The sequence below is a fragment of the Terrapene carolina genome, unplaced genomic scaffold (genome assembly GCF_002925995.2).
Source record: "Terrapene carolina triunguis isolate 2854851 unplaced genomic scaffold, T_m_triunguis-2.0 Scaffold629, whole genome shotgun sequence".
NCBI lineage: Eukaryota > Metazoa > Chordata > Testudines > Emydidae > Terrapene > Terrapene triunguis.
Window position 1 is genome coordinate 5,291,874 of NW_020664980.1, and position 16,436 is coordinate 5,308,309.

The following is a 16,436-nucleotide window of genomic DNA, read 5'->3' on the forward strand; positions in this document are numbered from 1 at the left end:
TGTTTGTATAGCTGGCAGATCCAGGTAGCGGAATATTCTCCCAGCTTTGACACAATCAAGGATCAGGACCTAAATATTTACTATGTCAAAGTAGTTACTAGTAAATTTATAAGAATTAAGTAATAAGGTAGCAAATTCATTGAGAGAATGAAAATATTTTCATGGCTGTTTACATGCAATATAGAAGTAAAAGAATAAAACTAAGGAAAAATGATTTTAATTTTATTCTTAAATATGGCACCTTCAGGTTGGGCCTTATATCAAATTTTATATTAACTATTGATCATCTCACAAGGACCCACTACTCCATATAACAGGCAGTATTACTGTCTTAAGATTTGGAATTTAAGTTTAAAAAGAGCTTTAGAAGAAAGTGAAGAAATACGTAAACTTACCTCGCTGCTTTGAAGTCTTTTCAATTTCATCCTGAAGTTTGTATAGATCACTATCAAAATCTTGGCTTCCACAAACATCAAAAAGTTTGTCTTCATAATTGGACAACTGCTCTTCTTTTTTTCTTAGCTCAATACTGATATGATTTTTATTTTGTTCTGCTGAAGCTAGTTCTTTGCTGAAACAGGAATGTGTGAATTCTTATATTAAAGAAGGGCACCAAAACAAGTTTATAAACCATTATAGCCCAGAAACTATTAGGTTAGTTTGAATCTCAAATTCACATTGGACAAATTTCTGTCAGTTCTGGCTGAAAAACTAATCTATAAGGAATACTTTCAATACTATAAGCATTGGATAACACTTTTTATTTGCTAATTTGAAGAATGGGATAATATGTTGCATTTCAAAAGTCTACCAGCCTGTTTGCCAGAAGCTGGGAATGGGCGACAGGGGATGGATCACTTGATGATTACCTGTTCTGTTCATTCCCTCTGGGGCACCTGGCATTGGCCATTGTCGGAAGACAGGATAATGGGCTAGATGGACCTTTGGTCTGACCCAGTAAGGCTATTCTTATGTTCTTATGCCAAGACATTATTTTTGTTTTCTAACTTATTCCTGGAGTCCATTTCTAAATTATATATCCATGGCCATAACTTCCTAGAAATGAAATCTGAATTTCATTTTTATTGTTGTTTACTCCACTTATATACTAACTAGAGCTGTCAAGCGATTAAAAAAATTAATCGCGATTAATCACACTGTTAAACAATAATAGAATACCATTTATTTAAATATTTTTGGACGTTTTCTACATTTTCAAATATATGATTTCAATTACAACACAGAATACAAAATGTACAGTGCTCACTTTATATTTATTTTTTATTACAAGTATTTGCACTGTAAAAAAGAATAAATAGTATTTTTCAATTCACCTAATACAAGTACTGTAGTGGAATCTCTTTATCATGAAGTTGAACTTACAAATGTAGAATTATGTACAAATAACCTGCATTCAAAAATAAAACAATGTACAGTTTTCATGCCTGCAAGTCCACTCAGTCCTACTTCAGCCAATCGCTCAGACAAGTTTGATTACTATTTGCTAGAGATAATGCTGCCCACTTCTTGTTTAAAATGTCACCTGAAAGTGAGAACAGGCGTTCACATGGCACCATTGTAGTTGGCGCCGCAAGATATTTACGTGCCAGATGTGCTAAAGATTCATATGTCCCTTCATGTTTCAACCACCATTCCAGAGGACATGCGTCCATGATGATGACAGGTTCTGCTTGAGAATTATCCAAAGCAGAGCGGACTGACGCATGATCATTTTCATCATCTGAGTCAGATGCCACCAGCCAAAGGTTGATTTTCTTTTTCGGTGGTTCAGGTTCTGTAGTTTCTGCATCTGAGTGTTGCTCTTTTATGTCTTCTGAAAGCATTCTCCATACCTCGTCCCTCTCAGATTTTGGACGGCACTTCAGATTCTTAAACCTTGGGTTGAGCACTGTAGCTATTTTTAGAAATCTCACACTGGTACCTTCTTTGCGTTTTGTCAAATATGCTGTGAAATATAAGTGTTCTTAAAATGAACGTGCTGGGTTATCATCCGAGACTGCTATAACATGAAATAGATGGCAGAATGCAGGTAAAACAGAACAGGAGACATACAATTCTCCCCCCAAGGAGTTCAGTCACAAATTTAGTTAATGCATTATTTTTTTAACGAGCATCATCAGCATGGAACCATGTCCTCTGGAATGGTGGTTGAAGCATGAAGGGACATATGAATCTTTAGCGCATCTGGCACATAAATATCTTGCGGCGCCAGCTACAATGGTGCCATGTGAACGCCTGTTCTCACTTTCAGGTGACATTTTAAACAAGAAGTGGGCAGCATTATCTCTTGCAAATTGTAACCAAACTTGTTTGTCTGAGCGATTGGCTGAAGTAGGATTGAGTGGACTTATAGCCTCTCAAGTTTTATACTGTTTTATTTTTGAATGCAGTTATTTTTGTACATAATTTTACATTTGTAAGTTCAACCTTCATGATAAAAAGATTGCACTACATTACTTGTATTAGGTGAATTGAAAAATACTATTTCTTTTGTTTTTTACAGTGCAAGTATTTGTAATAAAAATAAATATAAAGTAAGCACTGTACACATCATATTCTGTGTTGTAATTGAAATCAGTATATTTGAAAATGTAGAAAACATCCAAAAATATTTAATAAATTTCAATTGGTATTCTATTGTTTAATAGTATGATTAATTGCGATTAATTTTTTTAACCGTGATTAATTTTTTTGAGTTCATCCCGTGAGTTAACTGCGATTAATTGACAGCCCTAATACTAACCCGTTTTCTGAAAATATTTTGAGCTGTCTTTTGGCTTAAGTATCCTTGTGAAAGGGGGCTAAGTTACATAAGCAAAAATATATTTGTTAGGAGTTCTAAAATTACACCGCTTCCTAACAGTTATAAGCAAAGTCTATTACAGAAGGTACCTGGTACGTGGATATTTCCAATATAAAAAAATCAGACCTATATTATTGAATAAAACATTATTCTACAACCGTAAGGGGAAGAAACCCAAATCAAATTGTTATTCTTTAAGAAAAGTATATTTCTTGACAGATCATTATATTTCATGTTTCTGAATCTTGCAGTATCATTGAGTCCCAAATCTTGTAACCAGATCCATATGGAGTCTCATGAACTTCAACTGGATTCTGCACAGCTATAAGGGGTCTGCCAATATGTATCCCACTGCAGGACTGGGGCCTCAATAATTTTACAAACAGAAATTATGGGCTTGATATAGAGATTTCTGGGTGAGATTTTTTAGCCTGTGTTATGCAGAAGGTCAGACTAGATTAGCGTAACAGTCCCTTCTGACCTTAAATATGCATTAATTTTAAGATGCAACAATAAACAACAATAATAAAAAATCAAACAAGACATAACTGTAGTAAGGGAACAGAAACAATGGATTAAACTCTCCAACTTCAAAATGAACTAACTTCAGAAATTAATTCTGAAGCCAGAATCGAGCAAATGAATACTTACTTAAGTTGGGCAAGCTTGTCTCTTGTCTGATTAATCTCTCTAGTTTTAGCATGAAGCCAATCCTCGAGCTGTTTTTTGTTTGGAAAATATCCCAGCAATAAGGTCAATTCATCAGTATGTCTAGATTTTATTTTTCTGATCTGCTCCTCTTTGTCCACCTGGGGGAACAAAATACTCTTAAAATATACTTTTCTATATTCACAAACTGTTATTTTATTGTGTACTTATAAAGTTAAATCTTTTTTCAAAGGCACAAAGAATTTTTTATGCAATTAATGATGTAAGATTCTGAGAAATAACTGCTCCTCATAAAGCCTCAATGAAAGATATTAACTTCATGTAAATTTCTTAACAAGAAGATACTAGGAAAATAAAAAGGAATACGCTACTTTGTCTTTCCTCAACATATCCATTTGGGTGATTGTCTTGGTATGCAAGTTTAGCTGTTCCATCTCCTGATCCAATTTCTGAAGAACCTTGTCCAGGTTTGCTTTCTCATTCTGAAGTTTTTGTACCTCCAATTCAAGAGCTTCCACATTGCTGTTCTTCTCAGCCTTATCTAGTTCACGTTCCTAAACAGAAAAATAAAATCAACCAAAGATTTATTTTTAAAATGTGATTTATAATTATGCCAATTAGAGAATAAGACTAATGAAGTCAGACTGATAATGAGACAGCAATATAACTCTGATGGATAAAGGAATGACAATTACATGATCTGAAAGGACTCCATACAGAAGGATGAAGACTGTGAAATGGGGCTGTTAACAAGGGATGTAAAACAAAGAAAAGAGGACATGGATGTTAAGACTCCAACAAGGTTGCACAGCCTCCCCAACTGCTCATCTACTACCCTGATGGGTGCTAATATAAGAGAAGACAAATGAGTTTTCATTCCCCTGTTAAGGTGCTAGATAGATAGAACATGGCTTCAATGTGCCTCATCCACATCCTGTTTGCTCTTTGGCATCCATTGAATGATAAACTATACTTAAGAGTCTTCCTTAAGGCAGGGATGGGCAAACTTTTTGGGCCGAGGGCCACATCTGGGTGAGGAAATTGCATGCAGGGCCAGGGCAGGGGGTTGGGGTGTGGGAGGGAGTGCGGGGTGTGGGAGGGGGTGCGGTGTGCAGGAAGGGGCTCAGGGCAAGGGATTGGGGCAGAGGAGGGATGCGGGTGTATGGGGGGCTCAGGGAAGGGGGTTGGGGTGCAGGAGGGGTGCGGAGTGCGGGAGGGGGCTCAGGACAGGGGTGCAGGAGGGCTGTGGACTGCGAGAGAGGGATCAGGGCAGGGGGTTGGGGTGCAGGAGGGGTGTGGGGTGCAGCAGGGAGCTCAGGGCAGGGAGTTGGGGTGCAGGGCATATGAGGGGGCTCAGGGAAGGGGGTTGGGGTGCACAGGAGTGCGGGGTGCAGCAGGGGGCTCGGGTGCAGGAAGGGTGTGGCAGGGGGCTCAGGGCAGGGAGTTGGGGTGCAGGAGGGGTGCAGCAGGGGGCTCAGGGCAGGGGGTTCGAGTGCAGGAGGGGTGCGGCAGGGAGTTGGGGTGCGGGAGGGGTGTGAGGTGCAGGCAGGGGGCTTAGGGCAGGGAGTTAGGGGACGGGGTGCAGGAGGGATTCGGGCTCTGGGGTGGCAGCAGCACGCAGCGGGGCCAGGGCAGGCTGCCTGCCCTGTCCCTAGTCCCAAGCCACTCCAGGAAGCGCTGCAGCCCTGGGGGGGACGGGGGGAGGAGGGTGGCCGCGGTTCCCCATTCCCGGCCAATGGGAGCTGCAGGGGGCGGTACCTGGAGGCAAAGGCCCAGGGGCCGCAAGGACATCAGGCCGGCCGCTGCTGAGAGCGGCGTGGGGCCTGCGGCGCCACGGGGGGCAATCCCCTGGGCCGGGCTGGGCCGTAGTTTGCCCACCCCTGCCTTAAGGGAAAGACTATGTGGAGAAATTCCACGATGCATTAAATTCTTCAGCTATAAGCAAAGTATAAACATTTGGCTAAAAAGGCACAAGTAAGGAGGCAGCAATTAGACAACTTGCCCTTGAATGGGGATGGCTTGTTGTAAGTTTATAACTGAAAATCATGGCACCATGCTCATTTCAGTCATGATTTTTCTTGGTCCCCGATTCCAACAAGTAAAATATAGTTTACTCTCACAGAATATGATATAGGTTTCAGGGTTTTTTGGGATGGCAGGGGTGATCAGGTTTTTTCATTATGTCACTGCTGTCCGCATCTGCAATACTTGATGTGACCAAAAGCATCAAGACAACCGAATATGCTTTCTGTTGTGTATTTATTTAAATTATTCAAATATAAAATCTTACAGCCTTGATGAGTTCCTGATCCAGTTCCAGAATCCTGTCTGAAGACTCCTCCAACTGATTCAGTTCATATTTCACATTCTTCAGTTCAACCTGTTTCTTATTTTGAATGTCTGACTTCAGGTCAATGGTTTTTTCCAGTCCAGTTTTCTTATCTCTTATTTCATCTATCTGTTTTTGTTTCATTGTTTCTTTTTCTGCAAATTCTCTCTGGAAAAAAAAAACAAAAAACATCCAAAACAGTTACTAAGCAATTATCTACAGCTGAATTAATTTATACAGAGCCCCCTACAGACTTTTTTTTTTCTATAAGCAAATCACAATGACCATATTGACACCTGTCTAATGCAACATGCTGAAATATTTTGGAACAAATTTTCCACCAAAACGTTTTTCTGTTGGAAAATACCGAGTCGTTGAAATCAAATTATTTTGCAGGGAAGTGTTGATTTTGACAAATCTTTTGACAGAAACCAAGCAGGTTTCAACAAAAACTTGCCTGGTTTCTCGCCAGCTCATCTACCCACTTCCCTAGCTTGTCAGCAGTTCACCTGGCAGAGAGCTTGGGAGCTGGAGATGCCTTAATGCCTGAGGACCAAGCTTCCTAAGCTGGGCAGCCCAAGGAGCCATGTGTTTGGGGAGTCAGCCATCCTAGCAGAAGTCGGGCAGTCCTCTGAACAAACTGAAAAATTCCATTTAGATTCTCCTAATGTGGGATACTTCCCCCCCCCCCCCCCCCCAAAATTCAACATTTTTCATAGGCAAGGAGGATTTTTTCCAGCCAATTCTAGACATTCATGTTAAACAGAATTATTATTATTTGTATTACCATACTACCTAACGTAGGCATCGACTCCGTGGGTGCTCCAGGGCTGGAGCGCCCACAGGGAAAAAATGGTGGGTGTTGAGCACCCACCAACAGCCCCCCTATCAGCACCTGTCCTACCCCTCCATGCTCCTGCCTGCCGGCGGGCCCCACCAATCAGAGACTCCTCATCCCTCCGCATGTCTCCCATCCACTGCAATCAGCTGTTTTGTGGCATGCAGGAGGCTGCGGGGAGAGCGGGGAGCAGCGAGGATGCGGTGCGCTTGGGGGCGGAGAGAGATAGGGCGGGGGTGGAACAGGGGCGGGAAGAGGCGGGGCTGTGGCATTGATGGAAGGGATGGAGTGGGGGTGGGGCCTGGGGCACAGCCAGGGGTTGAGCACCTGCCAGCGCAATGAAAAGTCGGCGGCTGTGCTACCTAGGAGCCCCAGTCATGGGTCAGAACCCCACTGTGCTAGGCACAGTACAAACACAGAACAAAAAGATGGTGCCTTCCCCAGGGAACTTACAATCCAAGTATTAAATGCTTTTTCACTACATTAGAGCTTATGATAAGTTACACTATGCGTAATTTAAAAAAAACAACAACCCCCGAACAATATAAAATGTCCTTGCAAGGTCTTCCTGGCAGAAGCATCTTCTAATACCAAGCATATTCTAAAAACTGTTGACAACTGTGTGTATAATATTAGAATTGTGAGATAAGGAAGCACATAATGGTAATGTAGGTCCCTTGTGAACATTTCACTAGGAAATAAAGAACATAACTTCTGATGACTCTACTGCTGTCAAGTCACATGCATTATGAAAACAGATATTATGAGAATGCATTAAGCAAGGTGACGAAATCTTACCATTAACTGACTGGCAGTTTCCGCTTCTCTTTCTTGTCTCTCTTTCACAAGCTTGTGAAAACTGTTAATTTGCCTTTCATTAAAAGGTGTTCGTTCAAAACCATCTAATTCCAACAGTGCTGCTAAAGTCTGGATTAACGAATCCCTGGTTCTGATGTCCTGCTGGTGACGATCTGCTTGTAGCTGAAGACGACCTTCACAAATATGTTTGTACACACACGCACGCACACACACAAAAATAAGCTTTACACATTTAGAAGTGTATACATCAATAAGATATTATATTGTTTATATTTGATTATGTTCAAATCACTTGGAAGGGATGTTTCTACTCAATTTTTTAAAATCGCATGCATCAATAACTGAATTTTAGCAGTTTCTAGGAATAGCTGAAGAGACTCTTAAAAGGTCTTTTTTTTTTAAGAAATAAGTTTCATTTCTTATGTTACTAATGTCACTTTAGATTTATTAACACAAACAGTTTAGTTTACTTATCACTATTTATGCTGTTTACTTTTGAACTTCTCTTAGCATGGGCAATGAACATAGACTAATTAGGGCAACTTTTATTTTTAGTCAGGTCTGGGGTGCCCACATAGTTTTACACTAAAGGTGTGATGCTAAACTGGGCAACTTTGTGTATGGATGCTAAAATAATTTAAACATGACTTTTACCGGTTTAGCCTTCATTGGTAAATTTACAGAAGTTAGCTACAGAATACAACCAGGTTTAAATCAACACAAGTGTGCCCACACAGTGGGTTGCAACAGTTTACCTAAATTGATTTTTAAACTGATTTATGTTAAACCAATGTAACTTCAGTGTACAGTAACTCCTCACTTAAAGTCGTCCCAGTTAACTTTGTTCCTTGCTGATCAATTAGGGAACATGCTCATTTAAAGTTGTGCAATGCTCCCTTCTAACGTCTTTGGCAGCCGCCTGCTTTGTTCACTGCTTGCAGGAAGAGCAGCCTGTTGCAGCTAGCTGGTGGGGGCTTGGAACCAGGGTGGAATGGCAGCCCCCCATCAGCTCCCCTAAATTCCCTGTGCAGCAGCTGCCAGCAGACTAGCAATTGCAGCTATCCCTCCCCCCACTGCCATGTGCTGCTCCTGCCCTCTGCCTTGGAGCTGTTCCCTCAGCCTCCTGCTTGCTGTGGGGGAGTGGGGGGAGGGCAGGGGCTGTCAGGGTGTCCCCCTCCCCCCTGCTCCTACACCCTGCTTACCCCTTCTTCCCCATATAGAGCAGGGTGGGGACATGGACGGAGAGAGCGACAGAGAGAGCCTGGGGCAGCAGCTGCTGGTCTCAACTTCCTGATCCACTTAAAAAGACAATGCACTTAAGAGTGGATCAGCTTACTTAAAGGGGCAGTGTGCATTTCTCTCTCTCTCTTCCACACACAAAGTGTGTGTCTTTCTCTGTCGGCTATGCTGTCTCCCCTCCCTCGTGTTTGTGCTGCCTTGTGTGAGAGGCTACATTAACAGCAATGTGTTAACCCTTGAGGGCTCAGCCGAGTGCTAGTTCATCATTTAACACAGGGGTTCTCAAACTGGGGGTCGGGACCCCTCAGGAGGTATGAGCTTATTACATGGGGGCGTCGCGAGCTGTCAGCCTCCACCCCCAAACTCTGCTTTGCCTCCAGCATTTATAATGGTGATAAATATATAAAAAAGTATTTTTAATATATATGGGGGGGGAGGGGGGTCGCACTCAGAGGCTTGCTATGTGAAAGGGGTCACCAGTACGAAAGTTTGAGAACCACTGATTTAGCAGTAAGGTATTCCCTAGGAAATATCCCACCCTCTTACTTCACCACCTCAACCAATCATCATAGCTGTGAACAGTATTAAATTGTTTGTTTAAAACTTATAGAGTGTGTGTGTGTGTGTATAAAATATATAGTTTTTTGTCTGGTGAAAAAAATTTCCCTGGAACCTACCCCCCCCCTCCCATGGGGAAATTGGATTCGCTTAACATGTTAGGAATCACTAAAAAGGGGATAGAGAATAAGACTGAGAATATATTATTGCCCTTATATAAATCGATGGTACGCCCACATCTCGAATACTGCGTACAGATGTGGTCTCCTCATCTCAAAAAAGATATACTGGCACTAGAAAAGGTTCAGAAAAGGGCAACTAAAATGATTAGGGGTTTGGAACGGGTCTCATATGAAGAGAGATTAAAGAGGCTAGGACTCTTCAGCTTGGAAAAGAGGAAACTAAGGGGGGATATGATAGAGGTATATAAAATCATGAGTGATGTGGAGAAAGTGGATAAGGAAAAGTTATTTACTTATTCCCATAATACAAGAACTAGGGGTCACCAAATGAAATTAATAGGCAGCAGGTTTAAAACAAATACAAGGAAGTTCTTCTTCACGTAGCGCACAGTCAACTTGTGGAACTCCTTACCTGAGGAGGTTGTGAAGGCTAGGACTATAACAGCGTTTAAAAGAGAACTGGATAAATTCATGGTGGTTAAGTCCATTAATGGCTATTAGCCAGGATGGGTAAGGAATGGTGTCCCTAGCCTCTGTTTGTCAGAGGATGGAGATGGATGGCAGGAGAGAGATCACTTGATCATTGCCTGTTGGTCCATTCCCTCTGGGGCACCTGGCATTGGCCACTGTCAGTAGACAGGATACTGGGCTAGATGGACCTTTGGTCTGACCCGGTACGGCCGTTCTTATGTAACATCATTTCGCTTAAAGTCGCATTTTTCAGGAACATAACTACAACGTTAAGTGAGGAGTTACTGTACAAACAAGTCCTAAGAGGGAGAAAACTGACAAAACATCCAAAAAACAAACAAAAAACCCAACTCACTTCTGTTGGAAATTTGTTTTTACCCACTATTGTTTCAAGTAACGTATAAGATTTCTAGAACTGACAGACAGAGAAAAAAAAAGAAATTTTTTTTCTGTTTTTTTACTTTGTACATCTGACAGCACTTTGTCACTTTTGCCCCATGTAGTCAATAGGGCTGAACCTGTCAACTGAGCTCAGTCCGACTATCCTCATTTACTTGTGAGTGTTTGCAGGATTGACCCTTTATTCAGTTTCCCCAGTCTGTGTGGGTCTTTAACACAGCAGCAGGGGAGAACGCCTCCTCCCTCCCTTTTCCAATTTTTTAAAATAGGAAAATGTGATCGCTGTGATCCCAGGAAACTAGGATGGCTATCGTGTGCAGTATTCAAAACAACATTTAACTTTATTTTTTTGAAAGACTAGATTTCAAGTTTGATGTTATTTTTCTAAAATAAATAAAAATATTAACTGACTTTTAAAAAAATAATGAAAACACTTCTACAAACAGTCTTGTAAATTCCTTTTTGTAAAAAACATTAACATTGAATTTTGTCTCTAAACCAAGGGTTCTCAAACTGGGGTCGTGACTCCTCAGGGGATCACAAAGTTATAACATGAGGGGGGAGTCATGAGCTGGCAGCATCCACCCCGAAGCCCCACTTCACCTCCAGCATTTATAATAGTGTTAAATGTAAAAAGAGACTTGCTGCGTGAAAGGGGTCACCAATACAAAAGTTTGAGAACCACTGGTCTAAACTACCTGACAATGCCCCTTTTAAGGTCTATCGGCATTGCCATTATTCCCACATTTTGCAACATTTTATCATTCCCCTATTTTAGGCCCCATTTGTAGACTTCAACAAGACCTACATTTGGACTCCATGAAGGCAGAAGAGTTTTCACTAGTAAATATTAACAGCAGATCACAGCTTTTACTTGCTTTGCAATGAAACAAGGCATTGGAGTTCTCAGTCTGTATTTTGTACAGATTTAAAAAAAAAATCTAAAAGCAAAATGTTTTTCTTTGATCAATTCAACAAAAAGGCATTTATTCTAATGTAGTGATTCTAGTTGGCAGGGCAAAAGAATGCAGTGGCAGATCAGCAGGAGATAAGATGCCACCAATATTTAAAATTATTTTTTACTTTTCTAAGTGCCTATTTTGTGGCCTTAATCATTCAGCCAATTCAAATTACAGAATTCTAAAAATTGCACTAAAATTGCCAGCTCACATTTACTTTCTTATCTTTCTAAATCCACATAAAATTCAGAATATAGGTTTTAAAATTGTTTTCAGTGGAAAAGCAATAACCTCCCTCCATGTGTATTACATTAATTTTTCCTATTAAGGAATTTTGGTAGTTGTCTGAACCAAGAACACAGGAGCTAAGGAGCTAATTACCACAACACCAAGAAGGAATGTCCATCGCTTAAAGGTCATGCTCTTACTACCTGAGTAAACCTGTTCAATTTTATAATCTTTCCAAAAATCATTATTACCTATACTATTCCATATTGATATTATTATAACTGTACTTATGACAACAAACACTTTCTGTTTATAGATATTTTCATAAAACTTGTAATGTACGTATCTTGAAATAATTAATAAGCTATACAGAACAAGATGCATGGTATTTAGGGAATTTTAAAGAAATCACATGAAATACAACTTTCCTGAAGTCAACCCTTTGGGTACATATGGTGCACTCACTTCCCTCCCAACAATTTTCTTGGCTAAAATCCATTTACTAAAATTGGTGACAGATCTCAATTCCTCCAAACTGGAGGACTCATGCTAATGCAACCAGCTCACAGACCAAACATATGCTTTGTAAATTGTTAGACTGATGACTTCTTGGTGACCTAGAATAGAAATGCCAAAAGTGCCTCGTTTTCCGCAAAAAGTCCATAAATGAATGAGTGCACCAATGTCAACATTATTGGACAAAAGGGCAATTGTAGAATTGAAATCCCATGGAGAAGACTAGTGACCTTTTGGTTATCTCTGACAGTGAAGGTCAAAGTTCAAATATGAGACTTTGACCCCCTGTACAAGCAGCCAACTGAATAAGTATACCACATTTCAAGATTCTCATCCGGCTCAAACATGGAAATTGTGTCAATCATCCTTTTACAAGTGTCTATATTATATTCTATAATCATTTCTGCATTAATTTAAAAAAAAAAATCAGCCTATTATACCTTGTTCAACAAGCAATTCTGATTTCTCTCTGTTGAATCTCTGACACTCTTTGCTTGCTCTATCCAGCTCACGTTGACAGTCTGTTAATCTCCTTTCCTTCTCTTTTACTGTTCTCTGATGGTTCTGGTACATATCTCTTAGTTGGTCATCTGTTCCTTGAAAAACCTATGCAGTCAGAGTATACTGCAGCATTAAAAAGTTAGCTTTTTAAACTGATTTATAACAAAATACTTTGCCCATGCTTATAAACCATATAATGCATTTTCCAAAGGTTAAACACAGAATAAAATAAAAAAAGATAAAATATCATCCGATTTGTAATTTTTACCATAAGACCACTCAAACGGCAGTGGTAAAAGGTATTTTGGGTTAGCTTGAATAAACTTCTTATTGCAGGAGTTAAGCCACAAGAACTAAGTAAAATTATTTGGGTCCAATAAAGGGATTCCCCTTTTTCGTACTGATAAAACAATATGATACATACTTTTTGTGATACATGCTCCTGGACAAATTCTTTCTAGTTGTCAAAATAATTTCACATATTTAGCACACACATAATGAAAACCACTAACTTTTTTACTGGCTATTTTAAAGGGGAGAGAAAACAAGAAGATTTGTGATGTTAATGAGAAGAGATGTTCTTGTACTTGTAGGTCAAGTTTGGGTTGCTCTGCTGTCCACTGCCAGTTAATGCCATTTACGTATGGTCATGACAAGTCATTACTACTCTATAAAATCGCTGACTCCATTGTTCACCACACTGCGCAGTTCATTCTACTCCATAGATCTTGGAGGGAAAGGTAATAAGTTTTAATCCCCATCTCCCTACTAAATCAAAAAGAAATACATCTTCATGACATTGTATCCTACCAGCTATTTGTGATATTTAAACCATTTATTTTAGGGGCCATTTTGTTGATGGTGGCCACTCCTTAATACCTGTGGCTGTCTGGTTGCTCTTCACTGTGAGAGCCACAGCATACTGAAAATTCACTTTGTAGTGCCATTGTAAATTACTCAGAAATCATACATGCAGAATAATATTTATGGATATCTGTATTACTACCTAACTACAGTATACAACAACCTATTGCATCTTGCATGCTTGAAGACATCAACCAATGCTGGTGACTGATAATAAAAACAGAACTGATTAGGAAGGTCAGCCACACTTACCCACTTAATACACCTAGCAAACTGTATATTTTAAAATCACAGCCACCATCTTTCATAGTTTCTTTGCACTTTATTTTACTGAGTTTTTATAAACTTTGCCCCCGATCCAGAAAAAACACTTAAGAATGTGAGTAGTCCCACTGAACTGAATGGGACTGTTCATATTTTTAAGCGTTTTCCTGGATTGAGACTTTACTAGTGGGGGGATTTAAAAAAAATTTTTAATTACGTATGTATTTACTGAAGAATACTCCATTGAGTACATTAAAAACATTCACACCTTTCTGCATTCAGTTTTACAACAATTGTGGCCAAAAAAGCTTGGAAAATAAAACCAACAGAACAAAAATACACTGTTCTGGCTATGGGTACACAAGTTTTTTAAAATTTATGGTTCATTCTATAGTAAATGTATTATTCATTCTGTAATATATGATTGCTTCTGATTTTTTAGGATGAAGGATGGTGACACATTGAATTTAAAAAAGCAAACCTTCTCCATCTTCTGTTGCAAATCCTGGTTATCTTTTTCCATCTGCCTTTTCCTGCTGTCCAGAGCTTTAATCTCGTTGTCAAGTCTCACTACTTTTGCAAGATTCTGTTCAATTTCTGCGAGACGGTTCTGAAAAGGAAAGAATGCTTAAGTAAACTGGCTTCACTACAGTTTATGGATCTTATAATCAAATTTTCTATTTAAATATATTGCATTTTAAAAATGGGTCATTTCCAGCACCTACAAGTTCATAAGGCGTTTTAGACACTAACACAAGGGTTCTCAAATCTTTTCATACCATGCCCACATATTAATCAAGACACCACCTTGCGGATCACCTCCCTTTCCTGATTAAACAACATCCCTGCAGCAACTACAGTAATTACTTAAATGGAAAAGTAATATTAGCAAATTATTTGAAAGCTTATTCTTCAGAGAATTTCCCCCACCGTTGATGATATCCTGAGTGCAGATCATGCAGGTTTCAGACCAAACCTCAGTGCCTGTGATGAAGTGCTGGCACTCACCACCCACACTGGGAACTGCCTGCTCTGAAGGCCAAAGACAGGTTCAGTATTCCTAGACCTTACTGTTGCATATGACATGATCTGGTATACAGGCCTATTATACAAACTGTCACAGGTCCCACCGAAGCGGGTTGTCATGGCTGTTGAACTGTTGCTGAGAAGTTGCTAATTTCAAATTATGCTCCTAGAGGTCCCAAAACAATGTTTTACCTTATGGCTCAATTCTAACACAAACACTTTTCAATCTCTTCACAAATGACTTTCCCAATACCACTGCCAAGCATTTTATCTATGCCATGACATCTGTCTGGTAGTACAGTTTCCAGTCACCTAGAAGTGCTGAATGTTGACATGAAAGAGATGGCCTACTATTGTAAAAGATGGAGACTTAAACCTAGTACCAAAAAGATAGTTTCCAGCTCCTATCATCTATACCACATAAAAGCCAACAAACTGCTCAACAGCCTCCTGAATGGACAAAGGCTGGACCTTGACCCAAAGCCTGTATATCCAGCTGTTACACTGGGCTGTACATTGATTTTCAAGGAACACCTTACCAAAATGTTGCTGAAAATAAAGACAACAGACTGATCAGAAAATTAGCTGGTTCTACCTGGGAACCCAATGCACAAACACTACTCCTGGAGGGGCGCAGAATTCATAACTTCTGCTGATTTCTTGACTCCCCCGCAGAAAAATGGGGAAGCAAAAAAATCTGTGGGGAACACACATTCCTTCCGTGGCAGCCCAGGCGCGTCTGCTGGGAGCAGCCAGCAGAAGAGAGCAGATTACTGTGGAGGGGGAAGGACGGAGGCTGGTGTGCATGTGTTCGGGAGAGACGTTAAGGGGGTGGGGCTGGGTGCGTGCCTGCATGCGAACGAGTGAGAGAGACTCACTCTGTCCCTCTCGCTCACTGTTGCTGCGTCCCGGGCTTGGAGGCGTAGGGCTGTGTGAAGCAGGCTCTGTCCCTGAGGCAGAGCATAAATGTAACAACTAAGGGCTGGTCTACTGGCCAGAGAGGCATAACGGGGTAAGATTACAGCTCATGATCTATTTTACTTATCCATTTAAAAAAAAAAAGCAGGACAATGGTTAGCAAAACTGTATGGACTTTCATGTGTGAAAGTGAGCAATTTAAAGCGACATTCTACTTTACAGAACATCAAAATAAAAGTAATGTAATTTAAATGAAAATTCTGGATTACAACTGGAATGCAAGGTATTGATTACCAAGTATTTGTAACTTTCATGAGCTTAGGAAACACTGAACAGTTATTGTGATTTTTTTCTGTATGGTAGTTTAAATAAATTACCAAAATAAGTGAAACTGGTGTAATTATATTGCATTATTTTGACAAATAAAATATGCAGAACTGTACATTTTTGGTACAGAATTCCCCCAGAAGTAAAACACTCAGAAACCCTGGGCTTACCTTGTGCTATTCTGTAACACAGTATTGCTCCCTGGTGTGTCTCATCTCACTTCACACAGGACTACAAGACACTCAGCTGAATGAAACCATGCATATAACAAGCACCATAAGACAACATTGTCCTCCTAACATCAGGCAACAAGTAGCCTTGCAGAATCTGCTCCCTAAGGTGCAAGACATGCCATATCTACCCATTTAAAGATTTGTTTAATCCACCGAGCCACCATCTCAGCTCCTGGCACCCTGCTTGGACAATTCCCCTAAGGATCCTCAATATCACATCCAGGTGGCATACTAGGGGGTAAGAACAAGCTTCAAACATAGCCAATGACTAT

At 40.2% G+C, this 16,436-nt stretch overlaps 1 protein-coding gene across 1 annotated transcript in view; it reads right to left on the bottom strand.

Moving 5' to 3' along the window:
* The window catches only part of RAD50 (RAD50 double strand break repair protein), a 45,538-nt gene that overhangs the window by 21,496 nt on the left and 7,606 nt on the right, over window positions 1-16,436 (bottom strand). Inside the window, exons 7-13 of the mRNA XM_026659437.1 lie at window positions 14,142-14,270; window positions 12,472-12,637; window positions 7,459-7,652; window positions 5,784-5,990; window positions 3,865-4,047; window positions 3,476-3,633; window positions 396-571 (exon numbers count right to left, since the gene is read on the bottom strand). Coding sequence (XP_026515222.1) covers window positions 396-571; window positions 3,476-3,633; window positions 3,865-4,047; window positions 5,784-5,990; window positions 7,459-7,652; window positions 12,472-12,637; window positions 14,142-14,270 — 1,213 coding nt within the window. The remainder of the gene's footprint in view (window positions 1-395; window positions 572-3,475; window positions 3,634-3,864; window positions 4,048-5,783; window positions 5,991-7,458; window positions 7,653-12,471; window positions 12,638-14,141; window positions 14,271-16,436) is intronic.